General features: G+C 46.5%; 1 protein-coding gene across 1 annotated transcript in view; it reads left to right on the top strand.

Annotated features, from left to right (window-relative positions):
* WDR66 (WD repeat domain 66) overlaps positions 1–24,941 on the top strand; it is an 83,675-nt gene extending 58,734 nt beyond the window's left edge. Inside the window, exons 20-22 of the mRNA XM_030821540.1 lie at positions 20,753–20,981; positions 22,511–22,612; positions 24,670–24,941. Coding sequence (XP_030677400.1) covers positions 20,753–20,981; positions 22,511–22,612; positions 24,670–24,782 — 444 coding nt within the window. The 3' untranslated portion in view covers positions 24,783–24,941. The remainder of the gene's footprint in view (positions 1–20,752; positions 20,982–22,510; positions 22,613–24,669) is intronic.
* Positions 24,942–25,579: the final 638 nt, after the last annotated feature.

Genomic DNA, 25,579 nt, shown 5'->3' on the forward strand with positions numbered 1-25,579 from the left:
GAGGTGGAGGCTTCAGTGCCCGTGATTGTGCCACTGCACTCCAGCCTGGGAGACAGAGCGAGACCCTGTCTCAAAAAAATTAATAAATAAATAAAGTACAATTTATTGTATTTTTTCTGACTTTTATTAATATTTTCCTGTTTTTTTGTATACATATTTATATAACCATATATATAATCATGCATCACTTAATGTTGGGGAGATGTTCTGAGAACCGTGTCATTAAGCGACATCGTTATTGTGTGAATATCATAGAGTGTCCTTACGCAAACACAGATGGCAGAGCCTACTACACGCCTGGGCTATATGGTATAGCCTGTTGCTCCTAGGCTACAAACCTGAATAGCGCGCGACTATACTGAATACTGTAGGCAGTTGTAACACAGTGATATTTGTGTATCTAAGCATATCTAAATGAAGAAAAGGTACAGTAAAAATATAGTATTATGACCTTATGGAACCATCATCATATATGCGATCTGTCATTGAAATATTATTAAGTGCAGTGTGACTGTATAGATGTATATAGTTTTAAAAAACTAATTGGCCTTGGTGTAGTGGCTCACGCCTGTAATCCCAGCACTTGGGGAGGCTGAGGTAGGTGGATCACCTGAGGTCAAGAGTTTGAGACCAGCCTGGCTAACATGGTGAAGCCCTGTCTGTACTAAAAAATACAAAAATTAGCTGGGCATGGTGGCGCACGCCTGTAGTCTCAGCTACTTGGGAGGCTGAGGCAAGAGAATCGCTTGAACCCAGGAGGCAGAGGTTGCAGTGAGCTGAGATCACACCACAGCACTCCAGCCTGGGTGACAGAGCAAAACTCTTTCTCAAAAAATAAAAAACTGGCCGGGTGCGGTGGCTCAGGCCTGTAATCCCAGCACTTTGGGAGGCCAAGGCAGGTGGATCACGAGGTCAGGAGATAGAGACCATCCTGGCTAACACAGTGAAACCCCATCTCTACTAAAAATACAAAAAAAAAATTAGCCAGGCGTGGTGGCGGGAGCCTGTAGTCCCAGCTACTCAGGAGGCTGAGGCAGGAGAATGGCGTGAACGTGGGAGGCGGAGCTTGCAGTGAGCCGAGATTGCGCCACTGCACTCCAGCCTGGGTGACAGAGCGAGACTCCATCTCAGAAATAAATAAATAAATAAATAAAAATAAATAAAAAACAAACAAAAAAACTAATTGATACCACATTGAATATGTGTTTGTATCCTATATTTTCTCTTAATAGTGTCTCATAAGTATTTTCCATTATATTAAAAATTCTCCAAAAACATGCTTTTTAAAGGATATATTTTAATTTTTAAACTTTTTTAAATTTAGAAAATAGAACTATAAAGAAGAAAATAGAAATTACTCAGAGATCATCACTGTTATTATTTTGGTAGATATCCTATCATTTTATATATGGACATAGATATATCTATATTTTTAAACAAGGAGTTGAGATTATATGGTATACATATGTATATACCTATATTTATATCAGCATTATACAGAGGATGTGTGTGCATATACATATGTATCAACATTCTTAGTAACTTGTTTTGTGAGCAAGGTGGTAAAAATTCCTTGGCAACATGCTTTTAGAGGCTGCAAACTTAATTGGACCATTCCCCAGCTGATAGGCATGTAAGTTGTCTAAAGTAGCTGGTGTCAGAGACACAGCTGTGTTGAGCATCTCTGTGCATGGCTTTTGCACACTTCTCTAATTATTTTCCTGGGTCATAGTGCAAGAAGTAGAATTACTGGGTCAGAGAATATGAAATTGCAGACCCTATTGCTAACCTACTTTCCATAAATGTAGCATTTTACGTGCCCATCTTCAGGAATCCACAAGTCCTGAAACCCAGCTAAGACTCGATGTTCATGTTGACTTTGAACACTTGAGCAATATAAGCTGTAGTCCCAGTCCCTTCTCTCGGCTTCAGTGGCCTACCCAGAATCACCTGTTTTGTGTGCTCCAGGTGCACAAAACTCATTTCTGGAGAAATTAGTTATCAGGGCCCCTTAATCCCTGCTGAGTCTTGAACGAGGACCTTAAAATCACCAGGTACTGTTGTAAGCTCCTCTAAAGGTCTTTGGCTGATGTGCATTTTGTAATAGCACATTGACAGAAACATAAGCAACTCTGAGAAAGTTCGTACAGCCCACGTAAAAGTGTTCCTGAGGGTGGCATTTTCCAAAGTGTTCCCTAGAACATGGCTTCCCAAACTGGGAAGCTGCATCGGAGCATTTACTGACTATTCAGCTCCTGGGCCCTGCCCAGGTCCAGCCAATCAGAATCTCCAAGCACAGGCTTGGGATTCTCTTCATCTCCTGGGGGTGCTCACTGCGGAGCTGCCCACATTTGAAGAGAGGAAGGGGCTCAACACACTGAGTGGGATCATTAGTCAGCTTTCTTCTTCTTATTCTTCTTCTTTTTTTTTTTTTTTTTGAGACAGCATCTTGCTCTGTCACCCAGGCTGGAGTGCAGTGGTGTGATCTCAGTTTACTGCAACTTCCACCTCCCAGGTTCAAGTGATTCTCCTGCCTCAGCCTCCCGAGTAGCTGGGATTACAGGCATGCACCACCCATGCCTGGCTAATTTTTGTATTTTTTAGTAGAGACAGGATTTCACCATGTTGGCCAGGCTGGTCTCAAACTCCTGACCTCAAATGATCCACCTGCCTCAGCCTCTCAAAGTGCCAGGATTATAGGCATGAACCACCGTGCCCGACCTCAGCCTTGTTCTTTGGTTACAAGTTACAGAAACCTAAGTCCACCCATTTTCTGGTTCACAGAATTCCAGGTCCAGAGGGAGTGGGGATGTGCAGCGTAACTTAAGCCAGGCCTTCATCCATGTCGCTGGGAAGGGTCTCTCTCTTTAGGCCTCGCTTTCTGCTGTGCTGTCTCCCTCCGCGTCCGGCCCCCAGCCCACATCCAGTGGGGTTCAACGCTACAGGCAGGAGCCTGTCTCCTTCCCAGAGCTGCAGACATTGTCACTGTCATCACTGCCATCGGGCATGTGCCACTCAGGTTGGCCAGGTGTGGGCACTCTCATTCCTGGAGTGTGGGGTGGGCTCAGTCCCCTTTAACCATGAGGACTATGACCAGGTGACAGCTAAGACGTGGGCAGGTGTCTCAGCCTCTTCATGCTTCAGCTTCCTCATCTACAAAATGAGTGCAGCAGTCGCACCCAGGACCGCTCTGAGCAGGTGGCGTGGCTTCCACGGAATTCTGAGCAGGGCAAAAAGTGGGCCCCTCTTCATTCTCACTTCCTTCTTTTTTTTTTTGGAGACAGAGTCTCACTGTGTCACCTGGTCCTCCAGCCTCAGCCCTCCAAGTAGCTGGGACTACAGGAGCGTGCCACCATGCTCTGCTAATTTTTCAATTTTGGTAGAGATGGGGTTTCTCCTTGTTGGCCAGACAGGTCTTGAACTCCTGAAGCTCAAGCCATCCACCCTCCTTAGCCTCCCACAGTGCTGGGATTCTAGACATGAGCCACCGCTCCCAGACCTCATTTCCTTCTCATTTTACATCAGAAATGTTGCCTCAGATGTCTCACTGTTCCCACGGCCACTGCACTTCATCTGCGTGGTTCTATCTGTGTGGTTCTGCTTCTTCTGTTTTTAGTCCAACATTTAACCAAATACCCACCTCCTCTGGGTGATTGGTTGGCCTAACACTTGGTACTTCAAGATGGAGAAAGGGAAGAAGCACATCTTGGTGCAAACTAGCTGGCCTGGGTGCAGTTCCCAGCCTCCTTGGTGAGCCATCCCAGCGGTGGTCTGAATGCCGGAGTCCTCTCTGTAGATGAGGCTGGAGCAGGCTGCGCTCTCACAGGGGTGTCGTGAGGACTAAAGAGCGAGGGTCTGTGCGGTGCCCAGAGCACAGAGGTGCTTATTCAGTGGGGGGCTCTTCCCTCAGTATTTCCTGTTGAGTCAGCACGTTCCTCTTAAGAGGCAATGGGATCGCCCCTCATTTGCTTATTTTTAATTTTATTTTGTAAAATTCCAAGCAAACACAAAAACAGAGAAAATAAAATGAACTCTTGGCCAGTCATGGTGGCTCACACCTGTAATCCTAGCACTTTGGGAGGCCGAGGCAGGAGGATCGCTTTAGTAAGCCCAGGAGTTCAAGGCCAACCTAGGCAATATAGGGAGACCCTGTCTCTACAAAAAATAAAAAAAAAATTAGCCACATGTAGTGGCATGTGCCTGTGGTCCCAGCTTCTCGGGAGGCTGAGGTGGGAGGATTGCTTGGGCCTGTGAGGTCAAGGATGCAGTGAGCCGTGATCATGCCACTGCACATACACACCCCACACTCCTGCATACCCATCAGTCAACTTCAGCTTCAGCAATTCTCAGCTCCTGTTTGGTCCAGACCCACTGACCTGCTCCTGCCCCATGGGTTATTCTGAAGCAAATTCCAGGCACCCTCGCCTCACAAGGAGGCCTTTCAAACCCAGGTGTCCCCTCCTCAGCCAGGGAGAGGATCTCCTTCACAAGGCCTGCAGGTGTCTGAGGTTCACACTTCTGTGAAAGTCACCAAAATGCCATCGTGGGCCATGCCTCTCACAGTTCCTGTGGGTGAGGAGTATTCCAGCAGCTCTCTGATGCCTGCAGGTCAGTGCTAACCATGGAGGCCACATTGTGGAAGCTCCCGGATCAGGCAGCTCTGGGTTTGAATCCTGACTGTGACCACGTGCCAGTTACGACTTGGTCAAGTTTCGGAACCTCTCCATGCCTCAGTTTCCTCATCTACAAAATAAACATAATAGTAGTACCTACCTCCAGAATTATTGTGAAGATTAACTGAGTACCCGTTTCATACAGTACATGGCATACGTTAAATGTTTAAAAATGTCATCTGATATTTTTGTCTTTATCATGATATCCCCGTCTCTGGATCCATGATTCCAGAAGCCCTTTATGGGAATGTTTCTCTGACCTTGTGCTTCTTTGTGTACAATACCCTTTCCAAAATCTAAAAGTTTATATTTTCTTGATTTTCTGCTAAAGATACTTTACATAAATGTCCAAACATATCAAATTGATGGCAGTCTTCTCACTTCTTCAGGATTTTTTTTTTTTTAAGAGGCAGGGTCTCACTCTGTCGCCCAGGATGGAGTGCAGTGGTGTGATCACAGCTCACTGCAGCCTCGACTTCCTGGGCTCAAGTGATCCCTCTGCCCCAGCCTCTCTAGTAGCTGATATTATAGGCACACATCACCACATCACTGAAGATTCTTGATTTTTTTTTTTTTTGAGACAAGAGTTTCACTCTTGTTGCCCAGGCTGGAGTGCAATGGCGCCATCTCAGCTCACCGCACCTCCACCTCCCGGGTTCAAGCGATTCTCCTGCCTCAGCCTCCTGAGTAGCTAGGATGATAGGCATGCGCCATCTTGCCTGGCTAATTTTGTATTTTTAGTAGAGACGGGGTTTCTGCATGTTGGTCAGGCTGGTCTCAAACTCCCGACTTCAGGTGATCCACCCACCTCGGCCTCCCAAAGTGCTAGGATTACAGATGTGAGCCACTGCGCCCAGCCAGGATTCTTGATTTTAATCCCTGGGCTGTCCTGCTTTGTTGGTGAGGTGTTTAGCCCTGGCGACCAGTGCCCACCTTTTGCACAAAGTACTTGAGAAAGGGGGTGGGCACAGAGCAACCCGCTTGTCTCTGCTTCCTATAGAAATAAGGAAGTCCTGCATATGCCTGGAGTCCCAGCTGCTTGAGAGGCTGAGGCAGGAGGATCACTTGAGGCCAAGAGTTCCAGACCAGCCTAGGCAACATAGCGAGACCCCGATCTCTAAAAAATTTTAAAAATTGGGCTAGGCCCAGTGGCTCACAATCCCAGCATTTTGGGAGGCTGAGGCAGAAGGATTGCTTGAGCTTAGGAGTTCAAGACCAGTCTGGGCAACATAAGGAGACCCGTCTCTGCTAATAAACAATTAGCTGGGTGTGGTGGCGTGCACCTGTAGTCCCAGCTACTTGGAGGGCTGAGGTGGGAAGGATCGAAGGATCGCTTGTGCACAGGAGGTCAAGGCTGTAGTGAGCTGTGATTGTGCCATTGCACTCCATACTGGACAGCAGAGTGAGGCCCTGTCTCAAAAAAAAAAATTAGTCGGGGATAGTGGTGTGCAACTGGAGTCCCAGCTACCCTAGAGGCTGAGGCAGGAGGACTGCTTGATCCCAGGTGGTGTAGGCTGCAGCATGCTATGATCATGCCCGTGAATAGCTACTGTCCTCCAGCCCGGGCACTATAGCTCTCCAAAAAAAAAAAAAAAAAAAAAAAAAAAAAGTAAGGAAGTGTCTAATTATTAAAGATGTACTCATTTATTCTATCATTGGCAAAAAATAATAAAGCTTAAACAACTTATCAAAATCTTGCTGATGAAGAAAAGGTATCTGGAAAAAAATGTTAGTTGGTAACAAATGTTACAAAGTAACAAACATCGACAATTACTTAAAAACATAAAGACAAATAAAAACAGAGGTCGTAAGGTTTGCGCTGGATGTTGTATATGTTCTCCTGCCTGACCCCACCACTTCCCAAAAGGAGAGTTTCGGTGTTGCACTCAGTGAGGGCCCCACTCACCCTTGGATTCCAGGGTTTTTAATCTACTTTAAAAAAAAAAAAGTTTCCTCTTTGGAGATGTTTTCCGAAGGCTCCACCCACATCAGTGCAGACTCGATTAGCTGATGAGTTAGTTTATATCTGAAGCTACACCGGGAGAAGATTCTGATCTTTTGTTGTCAAGTCAGATTTATAGTGATTTAAAAAAATCTTTTCAGGGCTTTGAAACTAACCCAGGCTTTACCGTGGTTAATGAAACATTTCCTATTGAGAAGTAGCCGCTCCCCCTCCTTCAGGAAGTTGCATGGAGTATACGCCTTACTACTGGAGTGTGTTCACACTTGGTTACAGAAAAGATGCAGATGCAGGGTTTAAACCAGCACCCCAAAGACTACACTATTGATATTTTTCTTACGTCATTACAACTGTCTTGAGGATTTGAAGCTAGTCGGTGTGGTACACTGAAGCCAAATTACACAAGAATATAACCCTCCCCAAAGAATTCCTAGCCATTCCCTTCTTCCGCAGAAAGCTGTGCTCAGGAGCAAAACACAGCCAAAGTGGTCACGGTGGACTGCTCCTAGAAATCTTTATTTATTTATTTATTTATTTACTGAGACCAAGTCTGTCACCTAGGCTGGAGTGCAGTGGCTCAATCTCAGCTCATTGCACTCACTGCAACCTCCGCCTCCCAGGTTCAAGCGATTCTCCTGCCTCAGCCTCCTGAGTAGCTGAGACTACAGGTGCCCGCCACCACACCCAGCTAATTTTTTGTATTTTCAGTAGAAACGGGGGTTTCCCCATGTTAGCCAGGATGGTCTCGATCTCCTGACCTCCTGATCCGCCTGCCTTGGCCTCCCAAAGTGCTGAGATTACAAGGTGTGAGCCACCGCGCCCGGCCTAGAAATCATTTTTAAATGAAAGATCTGCAGCGTGTATAATGTTATCAAAGGAACCATAGCTTAGGTGTCATCGTTTCTACAGATGATTTCACATACAAGGCAGTTCCCTCCTCTATCTTTATAAATGTGTCTTTTCCTCCAGGATGTTGGACTGTCACATTGGGATGGGGCCCAGCGTATCATTCGTTTCCTGCTTACTTGCAACTTCACTTCTCTTTAGCTTGCAGAGTGTTGTATAATCTTTACAGGTTTGGGCAGGGAATCAACATTGGTGCAACCACCTGGTTCTGTAAACTTAAGTCTAATCCTGTAGAGACGTATGTGCCCAGCAAGTGTCCACATGGTGGACGCTTGGCAAATGTTGATGGAATGAGTGAATGAATCAATGATGCTCATTGGTCATATTCGACAGCAGAGACAGTGAGGAAGACAGAATCCCTGACATTATTATTGATCTCAGCGTAATTCTTAGTAACCCTAATGTGTTTGATATATTCAGGAGCTTGGGCATAGCTTAGGAGCATTTAGAAAGGAATTAAACAGTCACTTAACTTTTTATTGTATTTGCTATTTATTTTTTGCTTAACTTTAAAAATGTATATATCTTTTGACTCAACAAATGTACTTTTAAGAGTGTATCCTGGCCAGGCGCGGAGGCTCACGCCTATAATCCCAGCACTTTGGGAGGCCGAGATGGGAGGATCATCTGATGTCAGGAGTTCGAGACCAGCCTGGCCAACATGGCCAAACCCCGTCTCTACTAAAAATACAAAAATTAGCTGGGCATGGTGGTGCATGCCTGTAATTCCAGCAACTTCGGAAGCTGAGGCAGGAGAATTGCTTGAACCCAGGAGGCAGAGGTTACAGTGAGCTGAAATGGTGCCACCATACTCTCCAGCCTGGGCAACAGAGCAAGACTCCATCTCAAAAAAAAAAAAAAAAAAGGGAGTGTATCCTACAGAAAAACTCACCCAAGTTTATAATGATGTACATATGGAAGGGATAATTTTAAATATATAATATATATAAATATTGAGATGGGGTCTCACTACGTTGCCCAGGCTGGTCTCAAACTCCTGGGCTTAGACAAGCCTCTTGCTTTAGCCTTCCTAGTTTCTAGGACTACAGGCCCTCCAAACCCATACCTGACCTGAAGGGACAATTGTTGCCACATAGTCTATTGTGTTGAAAATCAAAACAACACTGATATCCATTGATAGAAGATGAGATTAATAAAATAAGGCACACCTACAAGTGAGATTGGCCTGGTGCTGTGGCTCTTCACCTGTATTCCCAGCACTTTAGGAGGCCAAAGTGGAAGGATCGCTTGTCCTTGGGAGTTCAAGACCAGCCTAAGCAACATAGTGAGACCCTGTCTCTACAAATTTTTTTTTTTTTGAGACAGAATCTTGCTGTTTTGCCCAGGCTGGTGGGCAATGGCGTGATCTCAGCTCACTGCAACCTCCACCTCCTGGATTCAAGCAATTCTCCTGTCCAGCCTCCCAAGTAGCTGGGATTATAGGCAGTGCCACCATGCCCGGCTAATTTTTTGTATTTTTAGTAGAGATGGGTTTTCACCATGTTGGCCAGGCTGATCTCGAACTCCTGACCTCAGGTGATCCTCCCACCTTGGCCTCCCAAAGTGCTGGGATTACAGGCATGAGCCATCATGGCTGGCCACGATTTTTTTTTTTAATTGCTGGATGTAGTGGCGCTCGCCTGAAGTCCCAGCTACTCAGGAGGCTGAGGTGGAAGGATCACTTGAGCCCAGAGGTCAAGGCTGCAGTGAGCCATGATCACTCCATTGCTCTCCAATCTGGGCAACACAGTGAGACTCTGTCTCAAAGAAAAAAAAAAAAAGCCCATCAAGGGGTTCTATAAATAAAAGATCGTTTCATTCAGTGGCATCTGCCCTCCTTAGGAGACAGTTGTGGCTACAAATTTGGGGAGACCTCAGACATATATTTCTGTACTATTTAAGTTCTAACTATAAACATGTAGCTTGTGTTGCTTTTGTATTCAGCACAAAAACGAGAAAAATAAACAAGCAAATCCCCCCAAAGCCCTGTGCGCAAATCTTCGTGGCTAAAGCAGAGTCCCAGCTGGGATGGAGGCCTGTAGCCAAGTGGTTCAGCCTCACCCATAACGAGGGGAGAAATTTGAGCCAAGAGGCACAGGGTAATTTCTGCTTAAAGACCCCGAAGGAATTTGGAAATTTGCACTTTGAAGAGAAGCCCTCAGTATGTTGGGTCTTGCCCTGAAATGTAAATATCAGCAGGTATTTCCATCCTGAAGGTAACAGAAGTGGCCCAGTGTTCTAGGGGAGGCCTTCCTGGCCAACAGAGAATCCGTGGCCAGGCCCCTGCCTGGCGAGAGGTGGGCTTCCTGCAGAAAGATCAGAGCAAGACAAAACTATTTCTGCTTTTCACATGTAAAGCATTTAAATAAATGAATCCTGGATTACTATGCAGCCATTAAAAAGAATGCAGGCGATAGAGTCCGGGCCTGGTGGTTCATACCCGTAATCCCGCACTTTGGGAGGCCGAGGTGGGCAGATCACCTGAGGTCAGGAGTTCGAGACCAGCCTGGCCAACATGGTGAAGCCCTGTCTCTACTAAATATACAAAAATTAGCCAGGCGTGGTGGCGCATGCCTGTAATCCCAGCTACTCGGGAGGCTGAGGCAGGAGAATCGCTTGAACCCGGGAGGCGGAGGTTGCAGTGAGCCAAGAAAGCGCCATTGCACTCCAGCCTGGGCAAGAAGAGTGAGACTCCGTCTCAAAAAAAAAAAAGAATGCAGGTGATAGTAATGCATAATACCATTCTGGGAAAGTGAGGCCTAGAGAGAGAAGGAAGATTGCATAGTCACTTAGCTGCCGAGGGCACAGCCAGTGTTTGAACCAAGCTGGCTGACCCCCAACTCCAGGTTCTGTCCCTACGTATGTATGAGTTGGTACAAAGAAGGAAGAAAACCCTAAAAATTCAGGCATCCAACACTGGTTATTGATGCGGGACGGGGAATTTCAGGGCATTTTATTATTATTTTTCTTTATATCTCCATTGTTAGAATTTTTCATAACAAGCATGTTTCAATCTTGACTGGTTTTATGATGTAAAAGGGTAGATCACAATGATGGTGGAAGATATATCTTAAAAATACTAATGTTCTTAGAATTGAAATGTTCTTACTTGCCGTTGCCATGGCTTCTCCATATTACTTATTTTCTTTTCTCAAAAAAAAACTTTATTGAGATATACCACATACCACGTAATTCACCTGTTTAGAGGATGCCGTTCATTGGTTTTTAGAATGTCCACCAAGTGGTGCAGACATCACCATCAGGTAATCCTAGAACATGTTTATCATCCCAAAAAGAAACCCCAGACCCATGAGCACTCACTTCCCATTTCTCCTTCTACCACCAATGTGCTTTCTGTCTCTATGGATTGGCCTATCTTGGCATTTCATATCAATGGAGTCATGAAATACGTGGTTTTTTGGGTCTAGCTTCTTTCACTCACTCAGCATCATGTTTTCCAGGTTCATCCAGGTTGTAGCATGTGTCAGTCCTTCATCCTTTTCTTTATGATTGAGTAACATTCTATTCATTCATGTAGATAAGCCACATTTTATGTATCCATTCACGAACAGATGGATATTTACGTTTTTCCCATTTTCTTGGCTATTATGGATAAGGCTGCTGTGAACATTCGTGTGCAAGTTTTTTGTTGTTGGATATTTTTTCTTTTTTCTTTTTCTTTTTTTTTTTTTTTTGAGATGGAATCTCGCTCTGGCTGGAGTGCAATGGCGCAATCTCGGCTCACTGCAGCCTCTGCCTCCCAAGTTCAAGTGATTCTCCTGCCTCAGCCTCCTGAGTACCTGGGACTACAGGTGCCCGCCCCCATGCCCAGCGAATTTTTGTATTTTTAGTAGAGATGGGGTTTCACCATGTTGGCCAGGCTGGTCTTGAACTCCTGACCTCAAATGATCCAACTTGGCCTCCCAAAGTGCTGGGATCCCAGGCGTGAGCCACAGTGCCCGGCCCACATCACTTCTTCACTTGAGCTAGGAACCACCTGGGGCTTTAGGGTGCATGAGGCAGGATCAGGATTTTGGAGAGCTGTGGACACAGAATTAGCAAATCCTTGATTGTGGGTTTGGTACAAGGTGCAAGACTTGTCATTCAGCTAGGACTGTCTCTTTCAGACCTTTAAAAACATTCATTGGGAAGGGAAGAGTCCCTGGAGGTGTTTGAGACCTGGGCTCTGATGCGGGGCAGCGTGACAGTCGCTCTAAAGGGCCCTGTGAATGGGTGTTGTTCACATGGAGTAGAAGACAGTGGGCAAGAGCACCAGGCCAGGCCTTGGCTGCCGTCACCTGCGACTGCGTCCAGAGGGCAGAACTGTGCGTGCGTGCCCCACTCCTGGAAAAAGAGGCAGTCGCCATCCAGATCTAGTTCCTGGAGGGAGGTACGGAGCAGTTGGGGTCACAGTGTTGCATGAATCGCAGAGGAGGCGCTCACAGGGGTCTCCAGATGTGGGCATGCAGTGACGCTGCCCAGCCCTTACGCCCCCTCCTCAGCCCACTACTCCCTGCCCCGGGTCAGCGAGGAGATGCAGGGGGTGACCAGGAGAGAGCGTGAGTGAAGACGATGAGTGGGAACAAGACACTGTGCCCCATTAGTTGAGGATGTTCCAGAGGGTATTGTGCGTTGGGAGGAGGGCTTGGGGAAGAGGGTGAGTGCTCCCAGCCCTACGGGTCCATGAAACCATTACAGAAGCAAATCTGCCCCCACCAGGAGCCTGCTTATAAAAACAAGGAATGGCCCCAGTTCAAATGTATCGTGTTCCTCTCCATTTAATAGGGAGGTTGTAAAACGTAATTATAGAACATAATTCTAAAGACATCAATGGCTTCCTGAGGCTGACAGCAGGGATCACAGACCCAAAGCCCTGCGTCGTCAATGACAGAGGCAGAAATAAGATGCTCTCAGGCGAGGGGACTCCAGCCCACCACCAAGAGGCCACCCTCATGTCTTGGGGCCTGGAGCAGTCGGGGCAACAGAGGCCCAGATGCTGTATGTCTAAATGTTTAAAAGTTACCAATCAAGCAACAAGCTGCTAAATAAATATTCCCCCTTGACAGTTCAACCTTCAACATGAGCTGATTCAAAGTTCACACTCGAATGGGCAGCATGCAGGGCCAGGCTGGGCCTGCCCCATGTGTCCTCCCAGCTCTGGCTCCATCCCTGGCCACTGTGTGCATGGCATTCAGGAGGTGGACCCTTCTCTGTACCCTCCAAACAGCAGCCCCGGGGCACCCTTCAGGCCTATGGGTGGGCAACACCAGAGGCACAGGTTGGCCTCAGGAAGGTGAGATCCCCATGGGCCCCAAAAGTGGGCTTAGGTTATGTAGGGGAGAGAAGCCTTGGGTTCAGGTACCCAGAGTATGGTCTAGAATTGGGTGCATGGGCTCAGGGTGGGCACCTCCTCTGCACCCTCCTCCTCACACTCGTTTCCCAGCATCGAGTGTCTTCCTCTGACCTCCTACTGGCCAAACCCTTCGTGGCTCTGCAGTAGGCCCACCTCTTCCAGGAAGCCTTCCCAAAGCCCACCTGGCTGAGAGCTCCTCCAACCTTTGATGATGTTCTCCTGCATCTTGGCACTGAATCTTTTAGAGCCACGGTAGCCAACCTTTTAAAATCACTTGAGGGCACTTAACAAAATACATCAGTATTTTTACACCTGATTTTTACACCTGGGCCCCAGCCTCGTGCAACAGAACCTAGGGGTGGAGCCTGAGCATGGACAGTTTTTAAAGCCCCAGGCAGCCAGGGCTGAGGACCTCAGCGATGGAGCCTGTTAGTTCACTTTCCTTGTGTATATCGTCTCTTGAGCGTCTCTTCACATGGCCCAGACCTTAATAGACGCTGAATAAATATTTGCTGACCCCAGCGACTAAGATTGAAAACCAGAATGCAGAACTGTTCTCGTAATAATTGAGAGACTTGCATTTCATTGGCTTTGCGCTAAAGCAAATGCTCAGTAACTACTAGTAAATCGAGTGAAATTAACTAGGGCACTAAATGATTATTCTAAGCTTCTTGTGAGTTTCAAGAGAATTCTTTTTGTGGCCTCACTTGTGTCCACATTATTTACTTCATCATTCATTCATTCATCCATTCATCCATCTATCTATCCATTCAGTAAACATTTCTCTGAGCCTCTATAATGTGCCCGGCTCTGAACTAAGCTGCTGGGGAAATAGAGATGAAAGCTCTGGCTACAGCTTAATGGGGAAAACAGACGTGAGCCCAAAGAATTAGAGCGTGCACCGCAGCTGCCACCCATTCTTACTCTCTCCTGAAAGTCACAAGCTTGGGGCTGATTCATTTTGGCACCAGTATCACCTCCGTGAACCCCTGTGGTCTAAAAGCAGCAGTACTCAAAGTGTGGCCCCCAGACCAACAGGATTGACTTCACGTGACCTAGGGACTTACAAGAAATGCAAATGGTCAGATCCTATCCCAGACTCAGAAACCCCGCAGGTGGGACCAGCAGTCTGTTTGAACAAGACCTCCTGGTCATTGTGATGCCTTAAGATGTTTGCGAGCCTTTGCCTTCCAGCCATGTTTCTCAAGCTTGGCTACACATTCAAATCATTCGAATGAGAAGCTTCCAAAAATTTGGTCCCCAGACCAATTAAATCAGGATCTCAGCTGGTTGTGGTGGCTCATTCCTGTAATCCCAGCACTTTGGGAGGCCAAGGCAGGCAGATCACTTGAAGTCAAGAGTTTGAGACCAGCCTGGCCAACAGTAGCAACCGTGTTGCTACTAAAAATACAAAAATTAGCCAGGTGTGGTGGCACGCGCCTGTAGTCCCAGCTACTTGGGAGGCTGAGGCAGGAGAATTGGTTGGACCCAGGAGGTGGAGGTTGCAGTGATCCGAGATCACGCCACTGCACTCCAGCCCGGGCGACAGAGTGAGACTACCGTCTAAAAAAAAATCAGGTTCTCAGGGAATAGGATCTGGGCCTCAGAACTGTTTAAGCTCTCCAGGTGAATGGAATAAAGCCCCGCCTTAGCAGGCATGAGAATGCCAATCAAAGGCCAGGCTTACTGACGACCACCAGAGTGTCTGGGCCGCTCAGCTAGGACTCCTGCTTCTCTCAAGTCATCTTCACACGGGGGCGTTCAGAACGAGCTCCGCGTTCTATTTCCGGCTCCGAGGTTCCTCTCCCAAGCATGAACTTTGTTCAGACATGTAGCAGAACCTGCCTTTTCAATGAACACTTGCGAAGTTGGCTCAGGAAGGAAATGTCAGTGATGCTGAAGCTGCCAACTCTGTGCTTGTTGAGTAGTGATTCTTGATCAGTCATACGGGAAGAGAGAGTAAGAGGTGAATCACATGCTGAGTGGTTTGTGCTGTGAATGTTTGCTGAGCTCTTTGGAACTCTCTGGGTATGAGTAACTCAGGCCCTTATGAATTCCTTTTGTCATCTTAGTCTCCTGTTTCTGAACTGAGTTAAATCATATATTACATTGGTAATTTATATATATTTATATATATTATTTCTTTTTTTTTTCTTTTTGAAACAGGGTCTTACTCCTCACTCCTGTTGCCCAGGCTGGAGTGCAGTGGCACAATCACGGCTCACTGCAGCCTCCACCTCCAGGGCTCAGGTGATCCTCCCATCTCAGCCTCCCAAGTAGCTGGGACTACAGGCACATGCACCACCACGCCAAGCTAATTTGTTGTCTTTTTTGTAGAGACAGGGTTTCACAGCCCAGGCTGTCTCAAGCTCCTAAAGTGATCTACCCACTCCAGCCTCCTAAAGTGCTGGGATTACAGGCGTGAGCCACCCCACCCAGCCAAATTATAATTTATCTTATGTCATGATTACATGTATTGTAATTAGCAAGTGCATAGAAAAATATAATAATCACAAGAATAATTACTGTCTGTTGAATGCTTGCTATGTGTTAGGCATTATGTTAAGCACTTTACATACATAGTCTCAATGAGCTTCATAAAAGCCCAATGCATACGTATTACTGTATTCCCTGCTTTTTCAAGATGAGGAAACTGAGGAGAAGGAATGTGATTAACTCACTCAAGGTCATATAGACAGAAAATGGCAGAGCCAGAGTTTGAACCTAGGTCTATCATCAGAGATTGCTCTTTTAGCCCCCGCCTCTACTGCCTCATGGTAAATAGTGGCATTCCTATATAGTAACACTGTCAAAATTATATAGTGCAATATGCAAATAATTGCTACTGGATAGTGTTTTTTCCTACATAAAATTATACATGATTTAACAAGCAATTGTACATAGTATAAACTCAGTAAAGGCTGTATTTGAAACAGTGTTACCATTTACAGGTACTTTTAGAGTATCAATTATATATCAATTATAGTTAATTTGTATCTGTAACCAATAATGTTATTTCAACATTCCTGGAATCTTGCCTTTTTTTTTTTTGAGACAGGGTCTCACTCTGTGGCCCAGGCTGGAGTGCAGTGGCACAATCAGGGCTCACTGCAGCCTTGGCTTTCTGGGCTCAAGCCGTCCTCCTGCATGAGCCCCCCAGTAGCTAGGACTGCCACCACACCTGTTTTTAGATTTTAGTAGAGATGAGGTCTCATTATGTTGCCCAGGCTGGTCTCAAACTCCTGAGCTCAAGCCATCCTCCCACCCTGGCCTCCCAAAGTGCTGGGAATACAGGCATGAGCCACCACGCCTGACCCGGAATGTTGCATTGAGAATATGTGGCATCTCTGAAAATACTAGGTGATTACTTAGATACAGTGTTAAAGGAAAAAAGGATGTAAAATTATACATATGATACCAGTTTTGTAAAAAATATGCATGTGTATTTTATATGCATAGAAAAAATAGGAAGGAAGTGCCCCAAATCTTTCACAGAAATTGTGATTGGATCGTTGGATTACAAGAGATTTTTATTTTTTTCCTGATACTTGAGGCCAGACCAAGATGTGAGGGTGAAGAGTACTTGAGACAGGTTGGTAGCTTGGCAGTGCTGCAAACTGGTGTCCTCTGAATTTTTGTTCCACATTTTTTAAGTGGGACATGGAGAAATTGGTTACCGATTGATAAGTAATGTGTACAAATAGAGATTAACTTCCTGGTTCATTCCCACAGACCAAAGTAGAATGCCTGTTCTTTGGCAGGAGCAGGGAGGAGAGGAAGCAAATTCATTCCCACTTCTCTATTGCTCTTATTCTTTCTTTGTAAAATTCCAAACCCCATAGTTTATTGGGAAACATCTTAGGTTAAAATGTAAATGCTAAAATAAGTTACTAATTCCTAACCCTTTCACTGGTATAATTGGGGTTTCTGCATTTCAGCTGACTGCTACATGCACGATACAAAAATACTGCACAGAGAGAGGCTGACGGCCGTGAGGAACAGTTTTGTTTGTTTCTTTAATTATTATATTTCTCTCTTCCTCATGTTTTGCCACTGACATAAGGCATCCTGTGAGGAGTCCTGTGTTAACTGGCCCCGCATTTCCACTTAAACCTAGGCATGTCAGCACCCTTTTCTCATTCGAGAAAAATTAGAAAATACACAAACTTTCCAAATGAGAAAGGGAAAATCTTTTTAAATTATTATTTTTTTAAGCTGCAAAGAATGAACATCTAAAAGATCTCATGGGCCTGGGTTCTCTAGGAGTTGGCAGTAGTAGCACAATCACCTGATCATCTGCTGGTGGCCAAAAGGAAAGCCCTTATCAAAAAGGTATTTAGGAGCCTGGAGTCACAGCTTTTATCTCTGATGAGAAGCTGTGCACACTCTAAGGTGAGGTGGCCTGGTGCAGCCCCACTGGAGGGTGTTTTTAAGTTCTTGCAGTGACAAGTTGTCACATTTTCTTTTTGCTTCATCCAGATGCATGAATCGAAGCAACTAAAGTCTGAAAGGGATTGAAATGCCATGAGCCAGTATCTGTAACCTGCAGGTGACAGCTCGAGAGCAACAAGTGACTGGGTTTAAGATGATCTCCTTTTAAAGGCGTCTTTAAAGCAAAAGGAAGCATGTGTGTTAGGGATCCACACGCATGTGATGAACCACATATAACAGTGAAGTGGTGCAAATGAAAAATTCAGTAGCCGGTACATGGGGCGAGGAGGTAGTGAGACAGCACGAGGGAACAACACCCAGCTTATTTATTTATTTATTTACTTTTGAGACGGAGTCTCGCTGCGTCCCCCAGGTTGGAGTGCAGTGGCGCAATCTCAGCTCACTGCAAGCTCCGCCTCCTGGGTTCACGCCATTCTCCTGCCTCAGCCTCCCAAGTAGCTGGGACTACAGGCGCCCAACACGCCCGGCTAATTTTTTGTATTTTTAGTAGAAACGGGGTTTCACCATGTTAACCAAGATGGTCTCGATCTCCTGACCTCGTGATCCGCCCGTCTCGGCCTCCCAAAGTGTTGGGATTACAGGCGTGAGCCACCGCGCCCTGCCCACCCAGCTTATTTTTGTATTTTTTGTAGAGACAGAGTTTCACCAGGTTGCCTAGGCTGGTCTCTAGTTCCTGGGTTCAAGCAGTTCTCCTGCCTCAGCCTCCCAAAGTGCTGAGATGGCAAGGTGTGAGCCACCATTCTTGGCCATCATCTCTCAAAAAAAAAAAAAAAGGCAGGCATGATGGCCCACTCTTGCATCCCTACACTTTGGGAGTCAGCTGTGCTGCAGCCTGGGTGACAGAGCGAGATTCTGTCTCTTAAAGAAAAAAAATTTAGGCCGGGCGCGGTGGCTCACGCTTGTAATCCCAGCACTTTGGGAGGCCGAGGCGGGCGGATCACAAGGTCAGGAGATCGACACCATGGTGAAACCCCGTCTCTACTAAAAATACAAAAAAATTAGCCGGGCGTGGTGGCGGGCGCATGTAGTCCCAGCTACTTGGAGGCTGAGGCAGGAGAATGGCGTGAACCTGGGAGGCGGAGCTTGCAGTGAGCCGAGATTGCGCCACTGCACTCCAGCCTGGGCAACAGAGCGAGACTCCGTCTCAAAAAAAAAAAAAAAAAAGAAAGAGAGAAAAAAATTTAAGTCTTCCAATCCCTGAATATGGAGCATCTTTCCATTTACTTATGTTTTCTTTAGGTTTTTTTTTACAATATTTTGTAGCTTTTAGAGCACAAATCTTACATTTTTGTTAAATTTATTCCTAAGTACTTTATTCTTCTTAATCCTATTATAATTGGAATTGTTTTATTAATTTATTATAATTCTTTTGCTCTTCACTACTAGTGTGTAAAGAAATACAATATTTTTTTTTTTTTGAGTTAGAGTTTTGCGCTTGTCACCCAGGCTGGAGTGTAATGGCGCCATCTCAGCTCACTACAGCCTCCACCTCCTGAGTTCAAGTGATTCTCCTGCCTCAGCACCCCGAGTAGCTGGGATTATAGGCGTACGCCACCACGCCTGGCTAATTTTGTATTTTTAGTGGAGACGGATTTTCACTGTGTTGGCCAGGCTGGTCTTGAACTCCTGACCTCAGGTGATCTACCCACCTTGGCCTCCGAAAGTGCTGGAATTACAAACGTGAGCCACCATGCCCGGCCTCAATTGAATTTTTTTTTTAAGATAGGGTCTCACTTTGTGTCCCAGGCTGGAGTCCAGTGGCATGATCATGGGCTCACTGCAGCCTCGAACTTGTGGGCTCAAGCAGTCCTCCCACCTCAGCCCCCTGAGTAGCTGGAACCACAGGTTCATGCCACATGCCTGATTAATTTTTTGTTTTTTGTAGAGGCAGGGTCTTTTAATATGTTGCCCAAGCTGGTCTCAAACTCCTGGCCTCAAGCAATCCTCCAGCCTCAGCCTCCCAAAGTGATGGGATTACAGGGGTAAGCCACTGCACCTGGCCTATAATTGATGTTTATATTATTGATCTTATACCCTGCAACCTTGCTGAAGTTGTTTACCAGTTCTAACAGTTTTTAGTATATTTTTTATATATATATAAGATTGTGTTATCTGCAAATAGAGATAGTTTTGCTTCTCCCATTCAATTCTGGGTGCCTTTTATCTTCTTTTCCTAACTAATTTCCCTGGCTAGAACCTCCAGTACAGTGTAGAATGGAAGTGGTGCCAGGTGGCTCATGCCTGTAATCCCAGCACATTGGGAGACCAAGGTGGGCAGATTGCTTGAGCCCAGGAGTTTGAGACCAGCCTGGGCAACATGGTGAAACCTCATCTCTAAAAAAATTACAAAAATTAGCCAGGCATGGTCAAGCATGCCTGTAGTCCCAGGTACTCTGGAGGCTGAGGTGAGAGGATCGCCTGAGCCTGAGAGGTCAAGGCTACAGTGAGCTGAGATTGCCTCACTGCACTCCAGCCTGGGTGATAGAGCTTGAGACCCTGTATCAAAAAAAAAGGGGGGGGGGTGGGGGAAGTGGTGAGAGTGGACATCCTTGTCTTTTTTTCTGATCTTAGGAGGAGAAAGCATTTAGTCCTTCATCATTAAGTGTGATGTTAGCTGTGGGTTTTTCACACATGTCCGTTATTGGGTCGAGGAAGCTTCCTTCTATTCCTAGTTTGTTGAGGGTTTTTATCATGTAAAGTTGTTAGATTTTGTTAAATGCTTTTTTTCTGTATCTGTTTAGATGATCATGTGGTTCCTGTCCTTTATTCTGTTAATAATAATGTATTATATTAATTCAGGTTGACATGTTAAACCAACCTTGCATTCTTGGAATAAATCCCACTTGATCACGGTGCACAATCCTTTTGTATGTTCCTGGATTCAATTTCTTGTATTTTCTGGAGGATTTTTACATCTAAAATAATAAGAGATCTCAGTCTGCAGTGTCCTTTTCTTGTGATATCTTTGTCTGATTTTGGTCTCAGGATGATACTGGCCTTGTGGAATGAATTGGAAAGTATTCCTTTTTCCCCTATTTTTGTGCAGTTTGTGGAAAATTAGTTTTCTTCTTTTTTTCCCCCCCCCCAACACAGAGTCTCACCTGTTGCTCAGGCTGGAGTGCGGTGGCACATTCTTGGCTCACTGTAACCTCAACCTCCAGGGTTCAAGTGATTCTTGTACCATGCCAGGCTAATTTTTGTATTTTTAGTAAAGACAGGGTTTCACCATGTTGGCCAGGCTGGTCTCGAACTCCTGGCCTCAAGTGATCCTTGGGCCATGGCCTCCCCAAGTGCTAGGATTACAGGCATGAGCCGCCACACCAGCCCTACTTTCCAATTTTTAGAAATCTATCCCTGTGCCTTTTCTATTTACCGTGGTCTTTTTTTTTTTTCCCATCTTTCCCCTAGATTGATGATATATTTAACGAAATCAAATTTGGTGAATATGTGGACACTGGAAAGCTAATCGACAAGATCAGCTTACCAGATTTCCTCAAAGTGTACCTTAACCACAAGCCACCTTTTGGTAACACCATGAGTGGCATCCACAAGAGCTTTGAGGTGCTTGGTTATACCAACTCCAAAGGGAAAAAGGCCATTCGACGAGAGGACTTCCTGAGACTGCTCATTACTAAAGGTAAGCACATACATCAAGATGTCTGATAACATCCTGGGGCCATTCCCAGTGTAGAGAACTGAGTTTGGGGAGCCAGCCCTTGTGGGAGCTCCGTCTTTCATGAAAGAGGTGATTTGACTGGTTTGAGCCATGAGGGATCTGGCTGACCCACCTGCATCCCTGGCAAGTATGAGGTAATGGGAGGGACCCAGAGCTAGAAAGCAGAAGAATGTGATTCGTGTTGCAGCTACCTGAGCCTCAGCAAGACTCGGCATCCTCACTTGTAAAATGGGAATAAAAATGCCAGCTAATCCATCTCCCTGGGCTGTCATAAGGTTTGGGTTGGGGTCAGGCACGGTGGCTCATGCCTGTAATCCCAGCACTTTGGGAGGCCGAGGTGGGCAGATCGCTTGAGGTCAGAAGTTCAAGACCAGCCTGGCCAACATGGTGAAACCCCATCTGTACTAAAAATACAAAAATTAGCTGGGTATGGTGGCACACGCCTGTAATCCCAGCTACTTCAGAGGCTGAGGCAGGAGAATTGCTTGAACCCGGGAGGTAGAGGTTGCAGTGAGCCAAGATCACGCCACTGCAGTTCAGCCTGGGTGACAGAGCGAGACTGTCAAAAAAAAAAAAAAAAAGAAAAGAAATATTTGGATTGCATTTGTGAAATGCAGCCACACCAAAGTAAACTTTTTAATTTTTACCTACTATGTTTCTCATTATTGTACATGAGGATGTCAAGTAAACTCTCTCAGGATGACAGTTTCATCTTAGTCCAAGTGGGTGGTTCTGAGAAGAGGGAATTTGAAGTGAAGCAAAATCTGGTCCCCGCAGCATGCTGCCCTATTTCTCTATGCCAGCCCCACCTATGTTCCCTGCCTGGAGGACCCTGTTTAACACCATTAGGAAGCATATGTGACAGTACCATGGGACTCTAGATCATTTTCGTGTCTAAAGAAAAGGGGCTGGGCGCAGTGGCTCACAGCCGTAATCCCAGCAGTTTCAGAGGCTGAGGCAGGAAGATCACTTGAGCCCAGGAGTTGGAGACCAGCCTGGCCCAACATAGCAAGACTTCATCTCCACCAGAAAAATTTTTGTTGTTTTTGTTGCTTTTTTTTTTTTTTGAGACGGAGTCTCACTCTGTCGCCCAGGCTGAATTGCAGTGGCACGATCTCAGCTCACTGCAACCTCCACCTCCAGAGTTCAAGCAATTCTCCTGTCTCAGCCTCTCGAGTAGCTGGGATTACAGGCATGCACCACCACACCCGGCTAATTTTTGTATTTTTAGTAGAGATGGGGTTTCACCATGTTGGCCAGGCTGGTCTCGAACTCCTGACCTCAAGTGATATGCCCACCTCGGCCTCTGCAAATGCTGGGATTACAGGCATGAGCCACTGCGCCCAGCCTAAATTTTTTTTTGGTTGAGTAAAAGAAAAAAAAAATAGTGGGATAATTCTCTTTAAGACCTCTGAATAATAACCCTAAGCCCTGACAGTATGCTTAGCCTCAAGAGCTAAACAACCACCTTCTTACTCTTTGACACACAGGTGAGCACATGACGGAGGAGGAGATGTTGGATTGCTTTGCTTCGCTGTTTGGCCTGAATCCTGAGGGATGGAAATCCGAGCCTGCAACCTCCTCTGTCAAAGGTACCCTGGCTGGCTTTGTCTGGGCTTGTAGCCATGGCTCACTAATTTATTGTAGACTTAAGTACATTTATTTCTCCTGATTGGTGCAAGCCACTCTCCCTACGACTGCACATAACAAAGTAAGTCTGTTGGGAATCCCACATGAATAAGTTATGAAAAGAACAGTGAGTGGTGGCTTTTGTTCCCGCGCTCTGTCCGTCCTTTTGTTTCTTCTGGGCTTATTTTCCCTTCGTTCCACTGACCTGTCATCTTGCCAGCTTGGGTGGGTGCATACTGGCCACCCGCAGAGGATCCAGTTTGACAGCCGTTTCAGAGGAAGAGGTATGTCAAGAGAGACTTGGGGACCAGGCACCATGGCTCACGCCTGTAATCCCAGCACTTTGGGAGGCCAAGGCAGGAGAATCGCTCGAGGTTCAGAATTTGAGACTGGCCTGGGCAACACAGCGAGATCTCATCTCTACAAAAAAAAAAAAACAGGCTGGGCGCAGTGGCTCACGCCTGTAATCCCAACACTTTGGGAGGCCGAGGAGGGTGGATCACTTGAGATCGGGGGTTCGAGACCCGCCTGACCAACATGGTGAAATCCCGTCTCTACTAAAAATACGAAGCCGAGCATGGTGGCACACACCTGTAATCCCAGCTACTTGGGAGGCTGAGGCAGGAGAATTGTTTGAATCCAGGAGGTGGAGGTTGCAGTGAGCCGAGATCACACCATTGCACTCTAGCCTGGGTGACAAGAGCAAAACTCCGTCTCTAAATACATGAATAAATTAAAGCAAAACAAAACAATTAGCTGGGCATAGTGGTGTATGCTTTTAGTCCCAGCTACTCAGGAGGCTTAAGTGGGAGGATGACTTGGGCCCAGGTGTTCACGGCTGTGGTGAGTTAGGATTGTGCCAGTGTACTCCAGCCTGGGCAACAGAGTGAGAGCCTGTCTCAGTTAAGAAAGAGAGAGAGAGAGAGAGAAAGATTTGGAGAAGGAGAGAGCATCAACTTTGTGGGCAGTGCAAGCCCAGCTACAAGCTGCCATAACTTTCAAGTTTTTAAAGATCATCCTCCTGTCCCTTCCTGCTGTAGCCTAAGTATTTTTCACCTTCTTTTCGTGCACTGGGCCTGAAGTTAGGGCCTCCTGACTTTCAGCTCAGGAGGAACCAATCTAAACGGCTCTTCTAGGCTCGCTGGTACAGGAGCAACTCTCCTGACAAGCCCGGGGAAGGTCAGATCCCACCACCATCACCAAGACTGAGGAGGGTGCAAAGACCCCTCACCCATTCCCCTTTTCCCTCTCCTTTTATTGTCCATTCCCCACATCAAATTAAACGAAGTCCCTGAACTCAGATAATTCCAGACTCCAGTAGCTAACAGGTCATTCCCAACCTGCAAGCTCTCCCTGCCCCATTCGTTTATGTACTTCGGATCTCAGAATGTACCTTTCCCGATTGTTATATATTTCTGCTGTCTTCCCAGGCATCTTGAAACAGAAAAATCAATCATACCATGTGGTTAAGGCTTTCCAGTAAGGTTTGCAGAGATTTGGTTAACAGTGTTCTGTTCTGTAAAGGAGAGATTTTTAAGCAATTTCCACCCAGAGTTTTTCAAGAAATCAAAGCCAAATCACAGCACAAAGCCCCTCTTGTTTTTGTTTAGTAGCATTTCCTTGTGTTTTTGGAAAATCCTCCTGAGTTAGAAACATAATCATTGAGGCCTGGTGCAGTAGCTGTGATCCCAGCGCTGTGGGAGTCTGAGGTGGGAGGATCACTTGAAGCCAGCAGTTTGAGATCAGTCTGGGCAACTTAGCGAGACCCAATCTCTACAAAAAACATTTTAAAATGAGCTGGGCATGGTGGCGTGTGCCTGTAGTCCCAGCTACTCGGGAGGCTGAGGTGGGAGGATCACTTGACCCCAGGAGTTCAAGGCTGCAGTGAGCTATGATCGTATCACTGCACTCCAGCCTGGGCAACAGAGCAAGGCCCTGTCTCAAACCCCTCCCTGCACCCAAAAAGAAAGAAACCTAATCATCATGAAGGCATTTGGTGTTCTTTTCTTGTTTTGGCTAGGTTCAGAAATTTGCCTTGAAGAAGAACTTCCAGACGAAATCACTGCAGAAATATTCGCGACTAAAATTCTTGGCTTAACCATTTCAGAAGATTCCGGCCAGGATGGTCAGTGAAGTTACTAGGAATGTTTAAAGCACAAAGGACTTTGGGTGTGTGTGCACACACATGTGTGTGTTTTCCATGAGACACTGCTTTTTATGCATTTCCCTCCCCCCTCTCATCTTTAGAACATTTAGACATTAAAGCAAATTTCTGGTGAGCAATGGAATTCACAAAGTTGGACATTCCACTGTTTCTGAAATAGAAAAGTGGGCGGAGGCGAGAAAAACCCTGGCAGCTGGATGTACATGGTAGCTGGATCTCTGGGTCTCTGGCGATGCTGCCTGGATGGGGTTTGCACGGGATATGGAGGGGGCGTGGTCTCAGGGGGCAGAGGGGTCCTCAGCCAGCAGCAGGCCTTCCTCGCGACACGTATGGTCCAGGGAAATGATGGTCCATTGCCTCATTCCCTTTCCCTGCAGGGCCACCTGGACCCTCCGCCCAGTGTGGCCCAGTGTGGATCACCCCTGCCTGTTGTGGGGCTGGGGTGGGGGTGCCGGGTGCGCCAGGCTCCTGAGAGTCCCAGATTGTGGCTTCTTATCAGCAAAACACCCAAGTGGTGGTGTGTGGCCGTTATAAAGAGCATCATTGGCCATGCTTAACCCCGGTGGCAGCTGCCAGGAGAATGCAGAAGCCCCTCTGAGCGCCCCCGAACCCATTCACACTGCACCTGGGCCAGAAACCACAGAGCAGCCCCGCCCAGCAGAGGCCGGGGCCTCCCTCGCACCCACACTCACCAGTGTGGTGGCTTGTCCGCCTCACACTCCGCTGGGCCGCAAAACGTGTAGTAGGCAAAAATAGGGGCTGGTTC

The sequence above is a fragment of the Nomascus leucogenys genome, chromosome 10 (assembly GCF_006542625.1).
Source record: "Nomascus leucogenys isolate Asia chromosome 10, Asia_NLE_v1, whole genome shotgun sequence".
NCBI lineage: Eukaryota > Metazoa > Chordata > Mammalia > Primates > Hylobatidae > Nomascus > Nomascus leucogenys.